Source organism: Octopus bimaculoides, chromosome 17, assembly GCF_001194135.2.
Source record: "Octopus bimaculoides isolate UCB-OBI-ISO-001 chromosome 17, ASM119413v2, whole genome shotgun sequence".
Taxonomy (NCBI): Eukaryota; Metazoa; Mollusca; class Cephalopoda; order Octopoda; family Octopodidae; genus Octopus; species Octopus bimaculoides.
Window position 1 is genome coordinate 19289447 of NC_068997.1, and position 22205 is coordinate 19311651.

Here is a 22205-nt window from a genome sequence, read left to right on the forward strand (position 1 = left end):
GATTTGCAGCATAGTAGGAGGCCAAGGGAGTTGATTCCATGTGAAAAATCCAAGGGTTTTTTTGTTTTTTTTTTGTGAAAAGCATGGTGGTGAGTTGGTAAAATTTTACAGCAAACTTTACTGAAGCTCACTATGACAAGCTCTCTCTTTTGGCCCCTTCACTACTGCGGCATCTACAGCTCTCAGCTCTTCACAGTATCGGTAGGTCCCCTCAACTCAGCTCACCATAACATCACTCCAACATTACTCCAGCCTTTGTACATCTTGCAATGAATCTCTACCAAAATAAAAACTGTTATAGTTATATTTAGTGAGTGTTCATTCGCCATTTACATGCAGCCTACATCTAGTCATTACATTACCAACCAAACATGAATACATTCAATCTCATTAAATCATTGTATTGTTATTGCACCACTTGGTACTTGCATAACAGCTAATGAATGCAGCAGCTGTGAAAAACAACTGGATACTTAGGTTCTTCATGGTTGGTCTTATGAATATAACACTAGTTGTTACTCTAAGTGAAATCAGAATGATAATTGAGCCATTAAAAATAGGTATACAGTGTATACAGGAGCCTGTGGCAGTTGTATCAGTCAGATGGGGAAAGATCAAGCGGTCTAACTCAGGGGTTTTCAAACGTTTTGACTTGCAGACTCCTTTATATTTCAGGCTTTACCTTAGGGACCCCCTTATAAACGTTTATGAAATTTATACATAAATATTTGCTTAAAATAACATATAGTTTTACATTTATTTATTTAATAGTATTTAACAAATAGGTTTATTGTTAATTAAAAGATTTTGATTAAAAAACATATATAAAATCAAATTGCCCATAAAAAGTATTTGCTGTCCACGGACCCCCTGTCTTGTCCTTGCGGACCACAGTTTGAAAACCCCTGGTCTAACTTCTAATCCTTTGAGATGGTACCTGAGTGTCATATGAGAATACACCGTAGTGGATACGATTGCATTTTGGCCAAACAACTCTAAATCACCAAATTTGATTAAATAGGGCTACACAATTTAATTGTATTTGATCCAAAACATTCTAGACTTGAGATGCATATGACATAATTGCAGTACAACAATTAATGAAATCTGCAGATGACTCGTTAATAAAAAGGCTACTTTTGCAAACCTTTTATTTCTAGGACTTCCAGTAGCAATATTTCACTATGTTTGAATTGGTATTTCATCCTCTTAGGAGCAATAAGTTGTCAAATGAGTATTAGTAATGAACAGTGGTTTAATTCAACTGACTGTGAACTGCAAACTGTAGCATTTGTTGATAATCCTTCTACTTGCCCTGTGCATTTAAAAATGAGTGCAATTAACCAGTAAGGGTTAGTAATATGAAGTGCATTGGCTTTAGTAGACAGAAACTGATAGGAGCCCATCATGCATATATGTGCATATGCACATATATGTGTGCATATGTATGTGAGTGTTGGTGTGTGTATGTTTGCGTCTCCTTATAATTATATAATTATTGTAAATGAGTGTCACTGTCATAAAAGCAGTGTTGTTCATTTCCAGTATTCTACAAAAACATGTCTGGCCTCATGGAAATATTACTCCTCTTAGAAATAGTTAAGAGATAGCGACAGAAGGGGCATGTGGGCACAGAATTGAGTGGAATTCTTTGGGGTTTGGATAATTCACCTTTGAAAACATGGGTATTTCGCTTGACATCCTCAAACAACCTTTATTCAAGGACCTTTTGAGCGGGATGGGCTACTTGACCTGAAGAAAATTCTAACTGGGCCCCACCTGCAAGGTCATGTGCTGTTTATCTTGATATGAGACCACTATGTCATGCACATATGGTTGTGATGCATGTGCTTGATGTACCCTTATCAGACGGGTAGTCATGATGGGTATACTGGGCTTCGTATATTTTACCCCCGTGTCACTTTGATGGCATGCCCTGCTATCTCACTCAATAATAATAATAATTGTGTATGTTGTCATGAACACCCTCATATTATGCTTAACTATTCTGCCTTACTTTTAATTTTGTTTCAGTTTCTATATAAGCTGACACCCTAATCAAGAAGACAGTGATATCAATATGAAGAACATACTATTTACCATAGTCTTCACGGCACTGCTTACCTTGGCTGCTGGCTTTGTCTATAAGTGTGACAATCAGGACTGTTCTAGCTGTCCTTCTGTGGAAAATTGTGAGAAAACTCTAAAATGTGGTTGCTGTAAAATTTGTGTGAAATTCATTAGTAAGTATGAGAGTTTAAATTGCATCATCCATTTAACTTGTAAACCTGATAAATTGTGTTTATGCTTGTATTCACAAATATGTTGTGCAACGTATAGTCATCATCATTTAACGTCGGCTTTCCTTGCTGGCATGGGTTGGACAGTTTGACAGCACCAGGCTTCACTGTCAGTTTTGGCAGGGTCTGGCTTATAGTTGGCTGTACTCTAGTCAACACTGAGGTTTGATGTTTATAATATATGTACGCCAGATAACAATTGAGTTTGTGGTTAGCTTCACTCCAGTCATGTTTAGAATTTATTCTTTTTTACTCTAGGCACAAAGCCCAAAATTTTGGGGGAGGGGGCCAGTCTATTAGATCGACCCCAGTACGCAACTGGTGCTTTTGCCTGTCGTGCTAATATTTCTGCCAGCTCGCCACCTTACGCTTAAAGTTTGTCAAACCTCAGATAAAACTACAGTTTATATTTCAGATAGAACTTGATGGTATGAGGCCCCTCGTCTGGGATGCCACATGCTGTGATACCTTCTCTAGTGGCAACTTGGTGTGTTCAGCTACAAGTCCAGACTCTGCTGCTCATTAGGTTGAGAAAAGCAAACTGCCAAAGCATCAGTCATTCTCTGAAGGTTTATGGTTGAACCAGTAATGGTGGAGATCTCCAGTGTTCTCGGCCCCAGACCATATCCCTGCTCACCACAATTAGGGTGGAGATGGCTATCTGCAGGTTCAAACCCCATGAATCAGAGTGGCTATTCCAGCGCATCTCCCTCACCATCTTCCTGGGCAACGTCTTTTCCATTTTATTTGCTGTGACCATAAGGCAGTCTGAATTACAGGAAATCAGGTGAATGCAAGAATTTTGTAGCTTACTACATGAACATTAAAATAATGAAGTGCTTCTGTTGCAACAAGAAAAAAAGGAAAAAGAAAAAGAAAAATTACCAAATTAAGCGCAGGAGTGGCTGTGTGGTAAGTAGCTTGCTTACCAACCACATGGTTCCAGGTTAAGTCTCATTGCGTGGCACCTTGGACAAGTGTCTTCTACTATAGCCTCGGGCCGACCGAAGCCTTGTGAGTGGATTTGATAGACGGAAACTGAAAGAAGCCCGTCGTATATATGTATATATATATGTGTGTTTGTGTGCCTGTGTGTCCCCCCACCATCGCTTGACAACCGATGCTGGTGTGTTTACGTCCCCATAACTTAGCAGTTTGGCAAAAAGAGACCGATAGAATAAGTCCTAGGCTTACAAAGAATAAGTCCTGGTGTCGAATTGCTCAACTGAAGGCGGTGCTCCAGCATGGCCACTGTCAAATGACTGAAACAAGTAAAAGAGTAAGTGAGTTCAGAATCATGCTTTCATCTTCTGACCCACAACTCCACAATATATTACAGATATATTGTGAAATCTTTGAATGAGGCAGATAATTCAGTTTTTCTTTCAGTTTAGCGAGGAGTAAAACAAAAGAACCAGTGCAAGGTATACTTGTTCATTGTCTACTCTGTAATGATAGAGATAGATTTCTCATATTTCTCTGTCAGTTATTTCTCTTCAAAGAAACCAAAATTTGAACTTTGTCCTTTTTGAATCTTTTAAGTAGATGAAATGGTTCAATTTCTTGTATTAAAGTAAGCTTTTGTACATTTATTCCAGAGGAAGATGAAATCTGCATCTCTACAACCAAAATGCTTCTGCAAACTCATTTGGAATGTGCTACAGGACTTTTGTGTAATCCATATACCAAGAAATGTACTAAAGGTATGTTTTTGGAGTGTTTATACTTTTGTTGGTTTCAATTTTTGGACAGTGTATCTTTTAGTCAGGAAGGAAGTGGCTACTTGTAGTGGCTATGCATGCATGTGTGTAAACAAAAACTGGAAAATGTGATATATTGTAATTCCATGTTACATGTGTTTCCTTAACATCTATATACTCTGGGATCTTGAATAAAAGCACCTCACAAATTCACATCAAGAATCTTGTTAATCAAATACAAAAGCTCTATAAGCTTTAGCCTTCCACATTATAAATTAACCAGATTTTATTTATTTATTTATTTTCAGATCACAGTTTCCTCAACCAACTGCAAGAGAAAAAGCCTTCATTTAATAATACTGTCATCTGCCACAACGACATGTACGTAACATTGAATCTATGTACTATTCCAGTTTTGTAGAATTGTCTATTGAACATGTAGTTGTTGATTTCTTATAAGCATATAGACATAAGAGTGGCTGTGTTGTAAGATGCTCACTTCCTAACCACATGGCTCCAGGTTCAGTCCTACTGCATGGCACCTTGGGCAAGTGTTTCTATTACAACCTTGGGCTGACCAACGCCTTGCAAGTGGATTTGGCAGACGGAAACTGAAAGAAGCCTGTCATATGTGTCTGTGTGTGTGTGTGTGTTTGTTTGTTTGTTTCCCATAACCTCTTGATTAATGATGTTTGTCTGTTTATGTCTCTCATGACTTAGCAGTTTGACAAAAGAGTCTAATAGAATAAGTACTGGGTTAAAATTCCTCAAGGCCTGACACAGCAGGAGCGCAGTCTAATGATTGAAACAAGTAAAAAAAAAAATGAAAGATAAAACACCCCTGGTTTATATGAGATGAGGCACAATGTAGTGAGATGAAAATGATAAAAACAGCATCCTGATATTAGTTCTTCACTTGGCTATTTGCATTCTAGAACACTAAATCTTTTACTTGTTCCAGTCATCGGATTGTGGTCGTGTTGTGGCACCACGTTGAAGGGTTTAGTCATACAGTTCGGCTCCAGTATTTATTTATTTTTTTATTTATTTATTTTTTTCAATCTGATACTTATTCTATTAGTCTCTGTTGCTGAACCAATAAATTACAGGGACATAAACAAACCAACACCAGTTGTCAATTGGTTGTGGGAACAAACAGCACAAAAAGGCACCCCCAGTTGCCTACACATATATATGTATATGTTTGTGTGTGTGTGTGTTTGTGTGTGTAAGGCACACGGCTCAGTGGTTTGAACATTGGACTCACAATCATGAGATAGTGAGTTCAATTCCAAGACTGGACTGTAAGTTGTATTCTTGAGCAAGACACTATATTTCACGTTGCTCCAGTTCACTTAGCTGTAGAAATGAGTTGCAACATCACTTGTGCCAAGCTGTATCAGCCTTTGCCCTTTCCTTTAATTACTATTAGTGGCATGGGGAGAGGAGGCTGATATGCATAGGCAACTACTGGTCTTCCATAAGCAACCTTGCCCAGACTTGTGCCTCGGAGAGTAACTTTCTTGATGCAACCCCATGATCATTCATAATCGAAGTGGGTCTTTACCCTTTACTTTGTTATTTTCTTGTTTGTATTTGTAATTGTATAACATGTTCTCTGGTTTTCTTTTTTTTTATCTTTGTTGCCATACACATTCGCTTGCTTTCCCTCAAAAAAAATTAAAGCTCTCAGCTTAGATTTTTGGGGGCAACCAGATTTGAACAGTCTCAAGTGTAACTGCCCGAAACTGTAAGGATAATTTCGTAACTTGACTGATGAGAGAAACTTGCAAATGATCCATCCTTGTTTTTCCCTGTCCATCTTTTTATTATTTTTTCTGTTTGTCTTCACATCATCTATCATTATTGTTGTCTGTTTACGTTCTTACCGCCCCCACCGCCCAAAAAAAATTGCTGGCCATGTGCCAAAATCTGAAACCAATATTTCTTAAAATTATTTCGTGGCATGGAAGAAGGTGCCCATCAAAACGGACTCACTTCATTTTTTTTTTTTTGTTTGTTTATTTCTTGTTTTACTTATTTATTTATTTTTCTTTCTAGATGTTACTGCAGCTTTAAGGGACAAATACTTACAGGATATACAGCTCTGCATATCAATCATCTTACTCCCTTGTCTTGTAGTAAGTAATCTTGCTAACCTATTCTTTCCAACACTCCACTCTTCATTGTTCTTTCCTTGTTGTCTCCAAGCTGAGATTATTTATAAGACCATTCTTCTATAGAACTGAAATGACAAGAGTAAATAAAAATCAAAACCCTTAGCCTTTCAACATGTAAACCAGCCATATCCAGCCCAAATAACTTATCTATTTTATGCTCAAACCAACCAGATTTGGCCTCTCATATCTATCCAATAGTATCATTCTAAAAAATTAAACATTCACATCAGGAGTGGCTGTGTGGTAAGTAGCTTGCTTACCAACCACATGGTTCCGGGTTCAGTCCCACTGTGTGGCATCTTGGGCAAGGGCAAGTGTCTTCTACTATAGCCTCGGGCCGACCAAAGCCTTGAGTGGATTTGGTAGACGGAAACTGAAAGAAGCCCGTCGTATATATGTATATATATGTATGTGTGTATATATATATATATATATATATATATAAGTCAGTAAATAGTGGGGTTGTGTTAACCGCACATGGAGAAATAATAGGAAAATGAAATAAACATTTTCATTCTCCTTCTTCTTGATAATTTGCTTTTCGCAATGAAAACTGGTTAGAGATCTTTATTAAAATATGCTTCCAGTTTAGCATTCTGCCTTTTTTTCATTTTCCTATATATATATATATATATATGTATGTGTGTCTGTGTTTGTCCCCCCCCCCCAACCTCTCACAGTTGCCTTACCTGCTAGAAATAGCAGCACACATGCTCTTACATCAGATCCCAATGCTGGCTGTTCAACAACCAAATGAAGGTCAGATTTTCAATCTCAGGATCATCCTGATTCCAAAAAAGGGTATAGTATGTCTATGTAGAGCAAACGTAGACTGAGATTCAGGGATCCTGGACAGACAGAGTTTCACTTTTATTTATATAGATGATGGAAGCGTGTCAGTGTCAAACGTGTGTTTAGGGATCAAAGGAGGAACCTGTGTTAAGGATCAAAGTTAAAACATATGATTGCAGATCTTTTTATTTGATATTTCTAAAATTTCTTCAAAGAACAATAGCAGCTTTCCTTTACATCACAGGTTCTCAACCAGGGTCTATATCAAATTTTGGGAGGTCCACGCCCCAAAACAGTAAATTGGGGATCCACAATAGTATTTTAAGGGCCCCTGAAAAAATTTTGCTTTATATGTATGTATTGCAAGAAAGGGCTAGGTTTCTTTCTTTGGCATTTTACAACAAAATAGGAATTTTGAAAGACATTTCTATAAGACTAGATTTTAAGCATTAAGTGGCTATGGGGGGTCCACTGGAGTAAAATAGTAATCAAAGGGGTTCATTGATAAAAAATAGTTGAGAAGCCCTGCTTTAGATTAATACACGTCTTTATATGTGAACTGGGGTCAATTCAAAAGTTGTTTCAATGAATTCTATTTACTCAATGAACTTAAATTGCTTCAGTGGATAACATCTGCACTTAAGAATAAATTTGGTAAAATGTAACATGTCTGTTGAGGATAGGAGCAGTTCTCTTATTGGAAGCTTTAACTTGTCAGTGTAAAAGAATTGTACTAATCTTCTAGATAGATTTCTGTTTTGTTCTCTATAATCATATATTTTATTTCTTAACTTTACAGACTGTGCTAGACACAAAGTTAACTATAAGAAATCAGGGTTACTTGGGAAACTGTTTCTGTGCACCAAAAAGGGTAGCTACGAGAACATTCAGTGTAGTGGGTCAAGTTGTTATTGTGCTGATGAATCTGGAAAACAAGTAAAGGATAAAGAAGGATTTCATATAAGTGAGATCGAGAGTTACCAGTGTTAATTAAGGTTTGTATTGTTTGTATTTTCATCGAGTTTACCTTTGACTTGCTTCCCCACTGCATCATATATAAACACTCGTACACACATATATAAACACATACACACACTCGTACACACATATAGACACACACACACACACACACTCGTACACACATATATAAACACACACACACACATACATACAGTGGGGTGTTGAAAAGTCTCTGGCTTTGGGTAAAAGAAAATACAGGAGGATCAGTTAATTATGATTTTATTCAACATATTCCCCTCTCAGATTCACACACTTATTGCAGTGGTCCTTCAATTCTTCTAAGCCTTATAAAAGAACTCTGAAGGTTGGGCCTCCAACCAGGCCTTTTGCAATACCCTTAAAGCCAGGAACTTTGCAGCACCCCCTCGTACATGCATATATGCAAGCATGCATTTGTATGTATGTGTGTGTTTGTTTCGCTTTGTCTTGACATAGTGTGATTATTGTAAACAAGTGTCACTATCAAACAAGCAATGTCGTTCATTTCCAATATCCTGCAAAAACACATCTGGCCATGGAGAAATATTAGCTTGCCTTGAAACAGGTACTTGTTAACAAGAGTTTTTTTTACTTGTTTCAGTCATTTGACTGCAGCCATGCTGAGGCACAGCCCTGAAGGGTTTAGTAAAATTGATTCCAGTACTTATTTTGTCTTAAAGCTGATATTCTATCAGTTTTTTTTTTGTTTTTTTTTTGCTGAACCACTAAATTATGGGGCCATAGAGACAAATCAATAATTTGGTGGTCACCAGTTGTCAAGTAATGGTGAAAACACACACACACATGGCACAGTTTCTTTTATTCTCTGTCTACCAAATCCATTTACAAGGCTTTTAATCCTGGAGCTATAACAGAAGACATTTGCCCAAGGGCCTACACTGTGGGACTAAGCCCAGAACCACATTGGGAAGCAAACTTTTTGCCACACACACCCATACCTGCATCATCATCATCATCATTTAACGCCTGCCTTCCATGCAGGCATGGGTTGGACAGTTTGACAGGGGTCAGCCAGGTAGAAGACTATCCCAGGCTACTCTGTCTGTTTTGGCAGGGTTTTTATGGCTGGATTCCCTTCCTAACACCAACCACACCATCTAAACCCTGCATCTAAATGCAAAAAGAAAAATCCAAATTAATATAAATACATCTATCATCGATATTTAACTGATCCTCTACTGATCAGAAGGTGAATTATGTCCATGTCTATAAATTTCAGACTATTTTGCACTGCTTATTTATATAATAATTTTCTGCTTATTTCAGATTATATTTTCCAAAAGGAAGCATTCAGATGATTCTAGTGATTCAAACTTCATTGTCTGTAAACTGTATTCAAAATCCTTTTTATATTATTGTTATAGAGATAGTAGTTAATAGTGGAAAGATGTTATCAATAGCCAAGCAAAAATAACTTTATCACCAACACAATATGATGTTAATGTTTTTCTTGTCACGTTATTTCCACGTTATTTATAATATTTCTTATTGATGAAGGCATTTCAAATTTTGTTACGAATCTGTTATGCATTTAAGTGTTTAAGCATATTTTTATTAACTCATGCATTTATTACTTGATGTATTTTACCCAGAAATAAAATATTTTAAAGCAAGTCAGAGAGTGGATGTAGTTTTTATCTTAGCATCATCATTTCTTTTATTTATTTTTTACTTGTTTTAGTCATTGGACTGTGCCCATGCTAGGGCATTATCTAGAAGTGTTATTTAATCAGACAAATTGCTCTCAGTACTTATTTTTAAGTCAGGTTTTCCTATGCTATTGGTCTCTTGCTAAACTGACAATGATTTAAACAAGCTATCACCAGTTGTCAAGTGAGGGCATACACATACACATGTGTGTATGTTTGTGTGTGTGTGATTAAGGAGTTTATTTCCCAATTGTGGTCTTGGGTTCAGGACCACTGTGTGATACCTTGGGTTATAATTCCTGGCTGACGAAAGATTTGTCAGTGGACACTAGAAAATGCCCATTGTGTGTGTGTGTATGTGTGTATGCCCTTACCTAGACACCATGTGATGGTTGTAAATGAACATCCTCGTCATACAAGCAAGATTATTCATCTCAAATCTTCTGTGATAAATATGTCTGAACATGGAGAAATACTACCCTTGCAAGGAAGCAAATGTGGATTGGCAACAGGAAGAGCATCCAGCTGTAGAAAATATCCCTCAACAAGTTCTGTCTGACACATGCTAGCATAAAAAAATAGTTGTTAAATGATGATGATCATCATATATATCAGGTAGTTTCCTATCTGGCTGGCTCCTGTCAACTATCCTACCCATGCATATATGGAAGACAGACGTTAAGTGATGATGATATATATATACGACGGGCTTCTGTCAGTTTTCACCTACCAAATTCACTCACAAGACAATTAGTTGATCCAAAGCTATAGGAAAAGACACTTGCAAGGGTGCTGTGCAGTGGGCTTTCAATTTGTTTGTCTTATAAAGTTTACTGAGGAAAGGTGCATGGCTTAGTGATTTGAGCTTCAGGCTCACAATCACGAGGTAGTGAGTTCAATTCCTGGACCAAGTTGTGTATTGTGTTCTTGAACAAGACCCTTTATTTCACATTGCTCCAGTTTATTCATCTGTAGAAATGAGTTGCAACGTCACTGGTGCCAAGCTGTTTCGGCCTTTACCTTTCCCTTGGATAACATCATTGGCATGGAGAGGAGAGGCTGGTATGCATGGGCAACTGCTGGTCTTTCTTAAACAACCTTGTCTGGATTTGTGCTTCAGAGGGTAACTTTCTAGGTGCAAACCCATGGTCATTCATGACCAAAGGGGGATTTCTTCACTGAGGAATTTCTTAAAACTCTTCTCTACTCCTAACCTTGTATAACAACATTGGAAAATATGGGTATTTCTGTAAGCATGAATGAACAAATGATTGCATTTAACCCTTTTGCACATAAACCAGATATATCCAGCCCACATTTACTTGTTTTATGTTCAAACCAACCAGATTTGACCTCTCACATGTACCTTACATTAAAGTCACATAATCAAAATCTCAAAACCACAAGATAATACCTGATTGATTCAAATCAATATGAATAAATAAGTATTACATTTGACAGAGGAATCTGAATGTGAACAGGTTGAACTATAAGGTGAATTTATCTAAAGTCAATATGTAAAAATAAAAACAAAGACCTTTTCAGATATATATATATATATATATATATATATATATATATATATATATATATATATATATATATATATATATATATATATATATATATATATATATATATATATATGTATATATATATGTATATATATATAACATGGTATTTGCTGATATAAAAATACATCCACATTAAGTTGGATACATACATATACATACATACATACACACTCAAATATGAATATACATGTATATACACACATATTTATACAATATGCATATGCAAAATCCAGGGCCAATGCAGAGGAATTAAGATATTATTTCTCTAACTTGAGTGTTTATTTTGAAATCTCACATTACCTCATGTATTCTCATCCAAAATGGAGATAAATAACAACATTCTCGAATGGATCACTTGAATAATTGTGGAGATCTTTCTCCATGAAACCACTGGTTGCCTTGTTAATCCACAAATAAAGTATATAAACATATATATATATATATATATATATATATATATATATGTGTGTAATACACACACAAACATAGTATAGGTAGAAGCATGGTTAAACTAATGGACATTTAGCATTTCAAGCAGTGTATTTAAATCTTTTGTATAGTGGCATCTAGAAAGACATGGGTTCTGTGTAAGCTAACTTCACTTTACAAAGAGAAGGTCTTGAGTTGCTTTGCCTTAAAATGGAATGTTAACAGGATTTATAAGATATATAAATTATTACAAACAAGATATGGAGATTTTAGATGTTATCTATTACAAACAGAGAATTAAGTTTATTTCCTTGATTTATAAAATTTTGTAAATATCAGAACAGATAAAAAACAAATTTCATGGATAGTTTTAAGCTCTATTCTTCATTACTAGCAATGCATACAAAATAATTTGAAAACATAAAATGATAGACTTATTATTTAAATGTAATCATTTGTTTACTTAAAAAATTTCAATGGAAGTATCAAAGACGAGGAGAGGAAGAATATTGTAATTCAACAGTTTCAGATGAGACTAAATTTCTATAAAGTGAAGATTATTTTTGTAAAAATGGCCTATATTTTCTACTGGCATTGAACTGGATTAAAGAGTGTTAAAATATTTCTCAGTAAATTTTCTAAAAAGATAAACTAAAAGATAATTTTTACAGTTGAAACTAACTGAAAGGATAACATGAAAATTAAGTTTGATATGGAAATTTTTCTCACATGTCTGAAACTTAATTAATGGATAAAATTATTATTAATAATCATTATTAATAATAATAATAAAATGAATGAAAAGCAAAGTAAAGTGTATAACAGTTTTGTAATGAAAGTTGAATGCTTTCATCATTGAAAACTATTTTTGAAAATGTTGGAGTGTCATGACTAGGAAACCAACATTACTATTAGATCATTAGATTGTATCAGTACTCATAAAAATTGTTTTTGCTAGTCTAATTCTTGACATCTCTGACCATAGATTTCTGCATTCAGTCAGAAAGTTCCTTTCAAAAGCATTGGTCTGGACAAGTTTTTTTTCTTTGTGTGTGTGTGTGTGTTTGTATGGAAGATTAACACTTGCAGATTGATGAAGGTCTTTTTTTTTCATACATTCCACCAATGATGTCCCAAAGAAAAGCAAGATTGGTACAGCTTTGCATCAGCCATAATGTAGGTGCTACCATTTAGAACTTAAAGAGCTGGAACAGAGAATGCAAGACATCCCATTAGAAGCTTTAACAGTTCCAAAGACTTGAATTAAATCTTTTTTTTTTTTTTTAAGTGACTGAAATATAAAATTGGTTTAAAGTTGATCTGAGCAAGATTTGAAATCAAAGTGCAGACCATCAGAACAAATATCACTGCACGTTCTCTCCCGTGTTCTAGTAATTCTGCCAATTTGCTACTTTTGTCCAGCTATACTAACAACATCATCCCACCATTAACTATTATTTTCATATAGTAACTTCAGAAATCATTGTACAATATTCCTGTGAGACATGGACACTGACAGCAGAAATCGAAAGACGAATCCAGACTACAGAGATTTCAGGAGACTTCTAGGAATATCATACAGAGATTGTGTCACGAGTGAGGAAGTGAAAAAAAAAAAAAAAAATAAGGCAGGCAATAGGGCCCTATGCAGAGACAGAGAGAGAAAGAGGTGGCAAAGCAACACCTGTGAGTGGACAGATCTAAAGATGAGAGATGCAGTGCAAGAGGCAGAAGACAAAGACATTTGTAGGGATCTGGTTGCAAAGTCATCGGTAGTGCCCCAACGGTTAGCCAGACTACAGGATATGTAGTGTAGTGTAGAGACTCCTATCTTCCATAGTTCTGGAATTAACCTACAAATAATGAAGTTATTGAATGAAACCAACCTGAAATAAATAGAAAAATAAATAAATGGCATTATTAATTCAATATTAAGTTTAATTATTAATTAATAAACTTATATATAAACAAAGACAGTACATAACAGCATTAGATCAGTTAAATGTACATAAATCATCTTCTACTACTACTACTACTACTATTACTACTACTACCACCACCATCTGTCTTCTATGCTTGCATTCATTGGATAGATGGTTCAAAATGATCTGACTGGTTAGCAGACTGCATCATGTTCCAATGATTTGACTGAGGACTGATGAACCGGATGGCTGCACCAGGCTCCACTCTGATCTGGCAGAGTTTCTACAGCTGGATGCCCTTCCTAACGCCAACCACTCTGAGAGTGTAGTGGGTGCTTTTATGTGCCACCGGCATGAGGGCCAGTCACACGGTACTGGCAACGGCCATGCTCAAAATGGTGTTTTTTACGTGCCACCTGTACAAGTGCAATAAGATGACACTGGTAACGATCATGCTCAAATGGTGCTATTTACGTGCCACTAGCACGGAAGCCGGACACTGCTGTGGCAATAATCACGCTCGGACAGTGCCAGTAATCGAATATGGTTCAATTACGATTTCGATTTCACTTGCCCCAACAGGTCTTCGCAAGCAGAGTTTAGTGTTCAATGAAGGAGAGGTTGGCATGGGTGCTAGTCATCGAATTTGGTTCGATTTCAATTTCAAATTCAAATTCACTTGCCTCAACAGGTCTTCGCAAGCAGAGTTTAGTGTCCAATGAAGTAAAGATATGAATAAGTGAGCTGGCTACACTTCTGGCAGAGGCCACAGATTATGCTCTCTCTTGGCTTGACAGGTCTTCTCACGTACTGCATATCTCCAAAGGTTCCGGTCACTAGTCATTGCCTCGGCGAGGCCTAAAGTTCGAAGGTTATGCTTCACCACCTCATCTCAGGTCTTCCTGGGTCTACCTCTTCCACAGGTTCCCTCAACCACTAGGGTGTGGCACTTTTTCACATAGCTATCCTCATCCATTCTTGCCACATGTCTATCCCATATATGAGTATATATATATGTGTGTGTGTGTGTGTGTGTATATATATATGTATGTGTTTATATATATATATATATATATATACATATATATATGTGTGTGTGTGTATATTACTATTTAGTAGAAGTGACAGTGATTCAAGGTCCAAAAGTTTCGTGCATTAGCATGGACTTCTTATTTCCACTAAATATTAATAAAAATATACATATACTCATATTTTAAGTTCTATTTTTCCTGTTTGCACCAACATACCAATATATATATATATATATATATATGATAATAATAATAATATAAGTAATATATATAAAATATATATATATATATATATATATATATATATATATATATATATATATATATATATATATATATATAATGCATACATACATATACATGGATACACACATGTATAGATGCATACACACACATATATGCACATGCATGCATACAAACACATGTATCATTAATCAACATTTTAACATCCAATTTATCCATGATTGCTCCGGTCAGACAATATTGCACCTTCCAGAGATATAGTCAAACAAAGTCGCAGCCACTAAAGCATATTTATAGGTTCAAAAGGTTTAAGATTTTTTCTTTCTTTTTAACATTTAGCTGCTCTCATCTGTTTAGTTCCATAGAAATAGACCATAAGTAGGATCTAACCTTATAAACAATCTCAGAGAAAATTAGGAGGGTATGTTTTGGGTAAGAATATTACTTACGTTCTGAGGTACCAGAAGAATCTGGATTCAAATACACTGGGTTGTTCACATGTAGAACATTCACACTAGGTTGACATCTAGAAAAACATTAAACAGGAAATACAAAAAGAGAAGTGAGTCTATCTTTTTGATTGGTACCTTCTTCCAGATCATGAAATAATCTCAAGAAATATTTGATGCAGTATTGGTTTGAAATTTTGGTACAGGGCCAACAATTTTAGGAGGAAGATGCCTAAAATCAATCAAATCAACCCCTGTGCTCATCATCATCGTTTAACATCCACTTTCCATGCTGGCATGGGTTGGACGGTTTGACATGGAGTTGACCAGACTCCAATTGCCTCTTGTGGCATGGTTTCCACTGTTGGATGCCCTTCCTAAGAGTTTCTTATTTCTTTACTGCTCACAACACCAACGTCCTCTCAACGATTAGCCAGAGATGATTTTTAAAATGGGAATATTTGAAATAAACTTGACTGCTCTTACAAACAAGAATACTAAAAATGAACCTGACTGCTCTCAAAAATTAAGTAAAAAAAAAACATGAAAAATAACCCAGAATCCTTGTGGAATTTAAATACACAATTGAAGAGCTAATATCATGAGCTTGTTTTGATCCTATTGCATCATATCTCCTGTCAAAGAACTCTGATGGCAGGAGGGGTTGCTTATGCAAAAAATAAAATAATATGTTTAAATGACAATATCATATAGATTCAAAGTTATATACCTATCATACTTGTTTGTGACAACAAAAGGAAAGTAAGTAGTTATTTTAAATGGGAAATATTCTTCAAACTTCCAATAACTGTGATCTGCAAAAAAAAAAAAAAATAAATAATAATATGTGGTTAATTATAGGTAACACAGCCATTTCTATTAGATCCTATCTCAATAACAGATGACAGAGACCTCATTATGTTGGCTGGGGACCTCATTTAACATGCTAGACAACATCACAATGATTACCCAAATGTCCATGGAAGCTATGCTAACAGTAAAAGAAATGAAGAGGGTGAAATGCTCTTGGAATTCTGTGATGAAAATGATATGACCGTTTGCAACACATAGTTAACAAGCCAGCCAACCATTTGATCATCTACCAATTAGGCAAACATGCAAACCAGGGACAGGTAGCTTTGAGAACTAAGTCTTTCCTCAGTGAAGAATGCACCATACAACATGAGACCAGCAACCAGTGACTTCAAGATAACATGTATGAATTTAAGCATAGAAGACAAACTGAAGGAATGAATGGAAGCTGAAATGGTCACAATTCCTTATGTAAGTTCAAGAAAGTATCCGGTAATGTCTATGAGGAGAAACAAGACAACCAATTGAAAGTCACAACCCAGATGGAGCAAGGTTTAAACAAGTAAAGGGGAAACATAATGATGAAATAAAGTAGTAGGTAGAGCTTAAAAGCTAAGAAGCAGGTCTGGAGGAGTTGCAAGAAGGTGGAATGTAAAGAATTATAGAAGAGAAGCTAGACATCCAGTATACTCAACCTGGTAAGAAGTACAAAGTTGCTAATGTTTTGCATCTTAAGGATTAGAGGTGTGAAGTGCTCCAAATTGAGAATTAGTGTATCAGTGTTAATCAGGATGTCCTTGGTGAAAAAGTGCATGTGTGACAGTCAATAATAGTAGGGTACTCACCCTCATTGATGCCAAGAGGAAAGAAACATGGAAATGTTACAAGGGACTGCTGAATGATGACAGTGTGTGGAAGAAAGAAGGTTAAGTAAGATACAACAAAGGGTCTAGCAACTACAGCTGACAACTATAGGATACAAAAAGACCTTTAACCTTTTAGTATTTAGATTTCTTTGTCAAATGTAAAGCTTATTTATTCAAATTGTTTTGAATTAATCATGGATTATCTTACAGTTTTGAGAATTTGGTGATGTGATTGTTTACCTTTAAAAGGCCATAGATGTATGAGATTAGATCTAGCTAGCTTTTTTTTAATATATAAGACAGGGAGAATATTTGAGCAGGATATGGCCAGTTTAAATGCTAACGAGTTAATGATACATGTGAAGGCAAAGTAAACAGTAGGGCCATTGAGAATAGTTGCTGAGCTGCCAGAAGTATCTGGCATTGTAAGATGTATGTTAATCATTTGGTTGTGGTTATTTAGTCACAGGTCAACTCTGATCCAACAAGCTGATAATCAGAGGAATTCCATCTATAACCTTTCTGTCAGTTTAACCCTTTAGCATTTAAACCAGCTGAAGCTGGCCTAAATATTTTACTGCTTTTATGTTCAAACTGGCCAGATCCAGCCTCTCACACTTGTTCTACAATGTCATTCTAAAAACAAACAATACCATTGTAGTGACACCTATAGCAGACGACTGTTATATATTCAATGTCCGGAGTTTTATCCACGCATGCGCAGGGACTAGTTCCGGAAGGAATACAGGAAGAGTCTCATGCGCATGCGTAGAGTTCGACACCCAGCTTTGGCGCCTTTTCTCACTCTCTTCGTTCGCTGATCTCCGTCGAACCTAGACGTCCCACAGAGCTCTCTCCAACATTCCAGCACTAGAGCTACACCAATAACCACGAACTTCATTGACGGCGTCTCAGTAACCAAAGACGACGAGCTACCGAATTCCACAGTAAATAAATATTGTTGTGTTGTTCAGAATCTGCGTTCCGTTGTTTCTTCAAGAAATTTAATGTACGGAAGCGGAGTACACCTAATGGTGTATAACCACTTCCCAACACCATCATCAAAATTCTGAAGCTAGAAGATAATGCATGATTAATTCAAAAGAATGTGAATAACTAAGCATTACATTTGACAGAATAACATGAATGCTAAAGGGTCAATGAATAACAGACTTGAAAGAAAAAAAAAAAAGGTACTAAGGTTGATTTGTTCAATTAAAACTATTTTAAGATGGTGCTCCAGCATGGTCGTAGTCCAGTGTCTGAAACAAGTGAAGCATAAAAGGAAAAGATAATATGATGCAGTTTAATCTGTGATACTTACATATAACTTTAGAACAAAATTCACAACAGTTACATTGACTTTTCTGACAACTTTCTATCATCAAACACCTAGAACAATCCACAGGTTTATGACATGTGAAGCTAAAACCAACTACAAAAGTAATCAATGCAGTAAGGACAGCGATGATTAGCATGTTCTTCATGTTAAAGTCACTGTCTGCACACTGAAACTTACTCAATGTCTGTAAATTAAAAAGAAAAATTTAAATAATTGCAAATATAAATCTCCTGCTTGATTAGGGTTTCAACAAATGCAAAAATTAAAACGAAATTAAAAGACACAGGAAAAACACAATATGATTGTGAGCATGAATGAAAACACACAGGAGATGTGTGTGCGTGCGTGCACACGCAAGCATGGCATGTGGTTAAGAAGTTTGCTTTGGAACATGTTTAGAGTTTTAATCCCACTGCATGGACTGTCAGTTGTGGTCTTCTACTATAGCTGCATGTTGGCCAATACCTTGCAAACAAAGTTTGTGGGGGCATCTGTAGTTACACCAGGGTAAGGGTAAAGACCTCCTTTGGTGATGAATGACCATGGAATTACACCTACAAAGTTATCCTCTGGGCAAGGTTGTTTATGGAAGACCAGCAGTCGCCCATGCATACCAGCCTCCCCTCTCTGATGTAATCCAGGGACTGGTCGGCAAACCTTTTACCTCCAGCTTCGATGACATCACACCTTGCTTGCCACCCAAAAATATAACTGGATGTTTAAACCGATATTCTAGAATATTCGTTTTATTAACATTAATGATTTCTGACTTGAACAAAAGACGGTAAGGGTGTAAACAAATGATACAATCGACTGAATTAAACCATAGCTCTTTGCTGGTACTTAACTGGTGGCCTTTAGCAGGATATAATGCGAAATCAAACACCGAAATTTGAAACCAGGAACCATAGAAGACCGGAAGTAAATACTTCCAGGTTTTTAGTTACAGACGCTCTACATTTATTTGAACATTTCTGATGCCGCCGTTGTTAATTTAATTAAAAAAGTTGACGAACTTGAATAAGTATAACAATTATTTCTACGGTTAATTAACTATAAGTCTTCTTGGGTGAGGTGGATCTGATACAAAGCAGCAGGGTGGGGAGCAGAAAACCATAGTTTTTAATCCATTATATTTGCTGACATGTACTTAAGAAATCATGGGGTAGACAGACATTGAATCTTGGTGTTAAGCTACATGGCTATAATTCCATGACATAAATATATAGAGGGGCATGTAAATAGATACAGATATGAGTATGTGTGTGTGTAAAGATAAAAGAAATCATGTAAAAAATAAAATAAAACAGATATTTAGAAATGGGAATGTACAATATGTATACGTATTTATGTGTGCATGTGCGTGTGTTTTCCCAGTTTCACACTATTTAATAAGCTAAAAGGATGAATTTTTCAAGAAATCTTTTCAGAAATAAGAATTTTGAAATTATGATAAGAACGTATAGAAAAGTGAAAAATTCCACTCACGACGAAATAAACCTTGTTTGTAAACAAACATTTGCAACGACGCGTGTCAAATGGAACGCCTTTAGGTTTTTCCGGCGTTAATGAGAGCAGAATTATCACAATCTATTAAAGTGTTACGTAGAATTTTCAAAAAGTGGCAAATTGTGTAAAAAATAGTCCAAAATGAAACTTTTACAATTAAATTTGGATCTAGTTAGTTTCATTCGCAAAATAAGCCCCCTTTAATTTTGCTCAGATTGCTTTCAATTTAGATGTATCGATGTAACACTGAATTTTGGTAACGATCAACCAATTACTTTATCTCGTAAATTAAAGCATCTGATGTTAGGAATTAAAGTTGGAAAATTTTGGGTAATTTTAACCAATCAACAGACAGCGTGGCATTAGCAGCTTGTTACCATGACATTCGCTGTGTTGTGTTTCACTTTACCCGTGTCTGTGCCGCACGTTGTTCTGTGTTGATATCGTGGAACAGAGAAACTGTGGGTGATACAGATAAATGTCACATTGTTTTTGAATTTTGCATGCAAAAACATATAGGATACGAGTATTCTTTTCCTTGGGACAAATTCTTTGTTGACAGGTGTTATTCTTATCATAGTTTACAAATCCAAGCATGAAAACGTTATTCAACTTTGGTGTTCTGGAGACAGACACCCTCTTTTCACACACAAACACACGCACTTATATATTAATGATGTACACACAAATACATGACAAGTATACATAATACTGAAATATGCATAAAGTAAACACAAGCAGACAAATATATTAATATAACAATTTTTTTTTAAATAATAAAAATATACAATCAATGAAGAGACAAAAGAAACAGTAAAATGATACATGTTGATTTTATTAGGTATTTCTGTTTATTAAGAAACCTACAATGAACAGGTCCCGCTATCTAGGTGACCAAGTTAGTAGTGGTTATAACTTTTGTTGTTCTCTTTAATATGTCCATAGATTATGCCTCCAAACAAGACAGCTTGCTGTATAGAGATAAGTTGTGTTTAACAGAGATGTCTCTGGTGTGTTAGCAGTAAATGAATGAATGCATGAAGACATACATTGGTTGTGCTTAGTGTATGTAGGAAAAGGCTTGATAGAAGTGTTTCTAGTAAGCATGAGATAACGACATTGAGTTTGGTCTATACTTGGTACAGCTCTGGTCAAACCATCCAACCCATGCCAGCATAGAAAATGGATGTTAAGGGCTGCTGCTGGTGATGATGATGATGATTATGATGTCTTTTGCTGATGTCCACATCTTGATATTATTTTCTCTGAACCAATTTTTAAATTCTAATTCATCTGCAAAAAAAAATTAAAAAACAGGTTTTTTTCACATGTCTGAAACAGCTGTAGTGAACCTTAACCTATTTGTGTGTGTAGCCGAATTTGAACTCAGAGCATAAAAACAGATGAAATGCCACTAAGTATTTTGTCCGACATGCTGATGGTTCTGCTAGCTCATCACTGCTGCAATGACAAAATAATCCTTTATTAGGAAGGGCATCCAGCCATAGAAACCATGCCAAATCAGACTGGAACCTGGTGCAGCTCTCTAGTTTACCAGTTCCAGTCAATCTGTCTAACCCATGCCAGCATGGAAAATGGATGCTAAATGATGATAATGATGATGACAATGATGATATAATAGTAGTGTGAAATATATTAAAATACTCACAACACATGCAGAAAAATCTATTCACAAATGTAGTTCTTTTCTGAGCAACATAATTTCATTCTGATGTCAGTGGCTATAATTTTATATGCCAAATATAAACAGACGTCAAGGTACATTGAACAGTGACAGTGACCTAAATAAAAATTTTCCTTCTGGAAATAAAAAAAAAGAAGAGGTAATAAAAAAAGCAATAATAATAATATTAACAGTTGAAATTTTAATGTAAATAAAATTAGATGAAAACTGAAAGAAACCTGCAGGAATGGCAATAGGCACAGGCATAGCTGTGTGGTTAAGAAGCTTGGTTTGCAACCACGTGGTTACAGGTTCAGTTCCTCTGTGTCCTCTACTATAGCTCTGGACCTCCCAATGCTTTGTGTGTGAATTTAGTAGATGAGAACTGTGTGGAAGTTCATTGTGTAAACACACATACAAGTACATACAACACACATGTATGTGTGTGTGTCTTTGTGTTTGGCTTGCAGCCAGTCCTTGAGAAATGATGTTGGTTTGTTTACATCCCTGTAACCTAGTGGTTTGGTAAAAGCAACTGATGAAATAAGTACTGAGATTAATTCTTTTACTTGTTTCAGTCATTTGACTGCAGCCATGCTGGAGCACCATCTTGAAGGGCTTTTGTTGAACAAATCGACCCCTGGGCTTATTTTTAAGTCTAATACTTATTCTATCACTCTCTTTTGCCAAACCATTAAGATA

At 35.8% G+C, this 22205-nt stretch overlaps 2 protein-coding genes and 1 long non-coding RNA gene across 6 annotated transcripts in view; 1 reads left to right on the forward strand and 2 right to left on the reverse strand.

Annotated features, from left to right (window-relative positions):
• Window positions 1-9605, forward strand: part of LOC106877888 (uncharacterized) — a 12929-nt gene extending 3324 nt beyond the window's left edge. Inside the window, exons 2-7 of the mRNA XM_014926932.2 lie at window positions 2035-2243; window positions 3899-4003; window positions 4309-4381; window positions 6062-6141; window positions 7772-7967; window positions 9259-9605. Coding sequence (XP_014782418.1) covers window positions 2081-2243; window positions 3899-4003; window positions 4309-4381; window positions 6062-6141; window positions 7772-7962 — 612 coding nt within the window. The 5' untranslated portion in view covers window positions 2035-2080 and the 3' untranslated portion in view covers window positions 7963-7967; window positions 9259-9605. The remainder of the gene's footprint in view (window positions 1-2034; window positions 2244-3898; window positions 4004-4308; window positions 4382-6061; window positions 6142-7771; window positions 7968-9258) is intronic.
• Window positions 9606-11917: 2312 nt separating this feature from the next.
• On the reverse strand, window positions 11918-20077 carry LOC106877883 (uncharacterized). 4 transcript variants are annotated; one of them, XM_052974069.1, is made up of 5 exons: window positions 19799-20064; window positions 18293-18494; window positions 16020-16104; window positions 15290-15366; window positions 11918-12849 (listed from the first exon to the last, which is right to left on the reverse strand). In XM_052974069.1, exons 2-5 carry the CDS (start codon window positions 18453-18455, stop codon window positions 12842-12844), a joined length of 333 nt encoding a protein of 110 aa, XP_052830029.1. In that variant the 5' UTR covers window positions 18456-18494; window positions 19799-20064; the 3' UTR covers window positions 11918-12841. The 4 variants fall into 4 exon arrangements, 3 of the variants coding, with proteins under 3 accessions (XP_052830029.1, XP_052830030.1, XP_014782411.1); XM_014926925.2 differs by having other exon boundaries at window positions 11933-13530; window positions 19799-20054; XR_008265818.1 differs by lacking the exon at window positions 16020-16104 and having other exon boundaries at window positions 11929-13530; window positions 19799-20077.
• A 556-nt stretch (window positions 20078-20633) lies between these two features.
• LOC128249699 (uncharacterized) lies at window positions 20634-22205 on the reverse strand. The gene is made up of 2 exons (XR_008265819.1): window positions 21489-22205; window positions 20634-21112 (listed from the first exon to the last, which is right to left on the reverse strand). It is a non-coding gene; the product is annotated as an uncharacterized LOC128249699 (long non-coding RNA).

What these genes read in the sequence shown, in the direction of transcription:
- LOC106877883 (XM_014926925.2), bottom strand. Translation starts at nt 18,455, where the DNA reads ATGAAGAACATGCTAATCATCGCTGTCCTTACTGCATTGATTACTTTT. An exon ending in GTCACAAACAAGTATGATAG is followed by an intron (nt 15,367 to 16,019) that starts GTATATAACTTT and finishes ATGTTTTTCTAG; the next exon opens with ATGTCAACCTAGTGTGAATG. An exon ending in TTCTTCTGGTACCTCAGAAC is followed by an intron (nt 13,531 to 15,289) that starts GTAAGTAATATT and finishes TATTTATTTCAG; the next exon opens with GTTGGTTTCATTCAATAACT.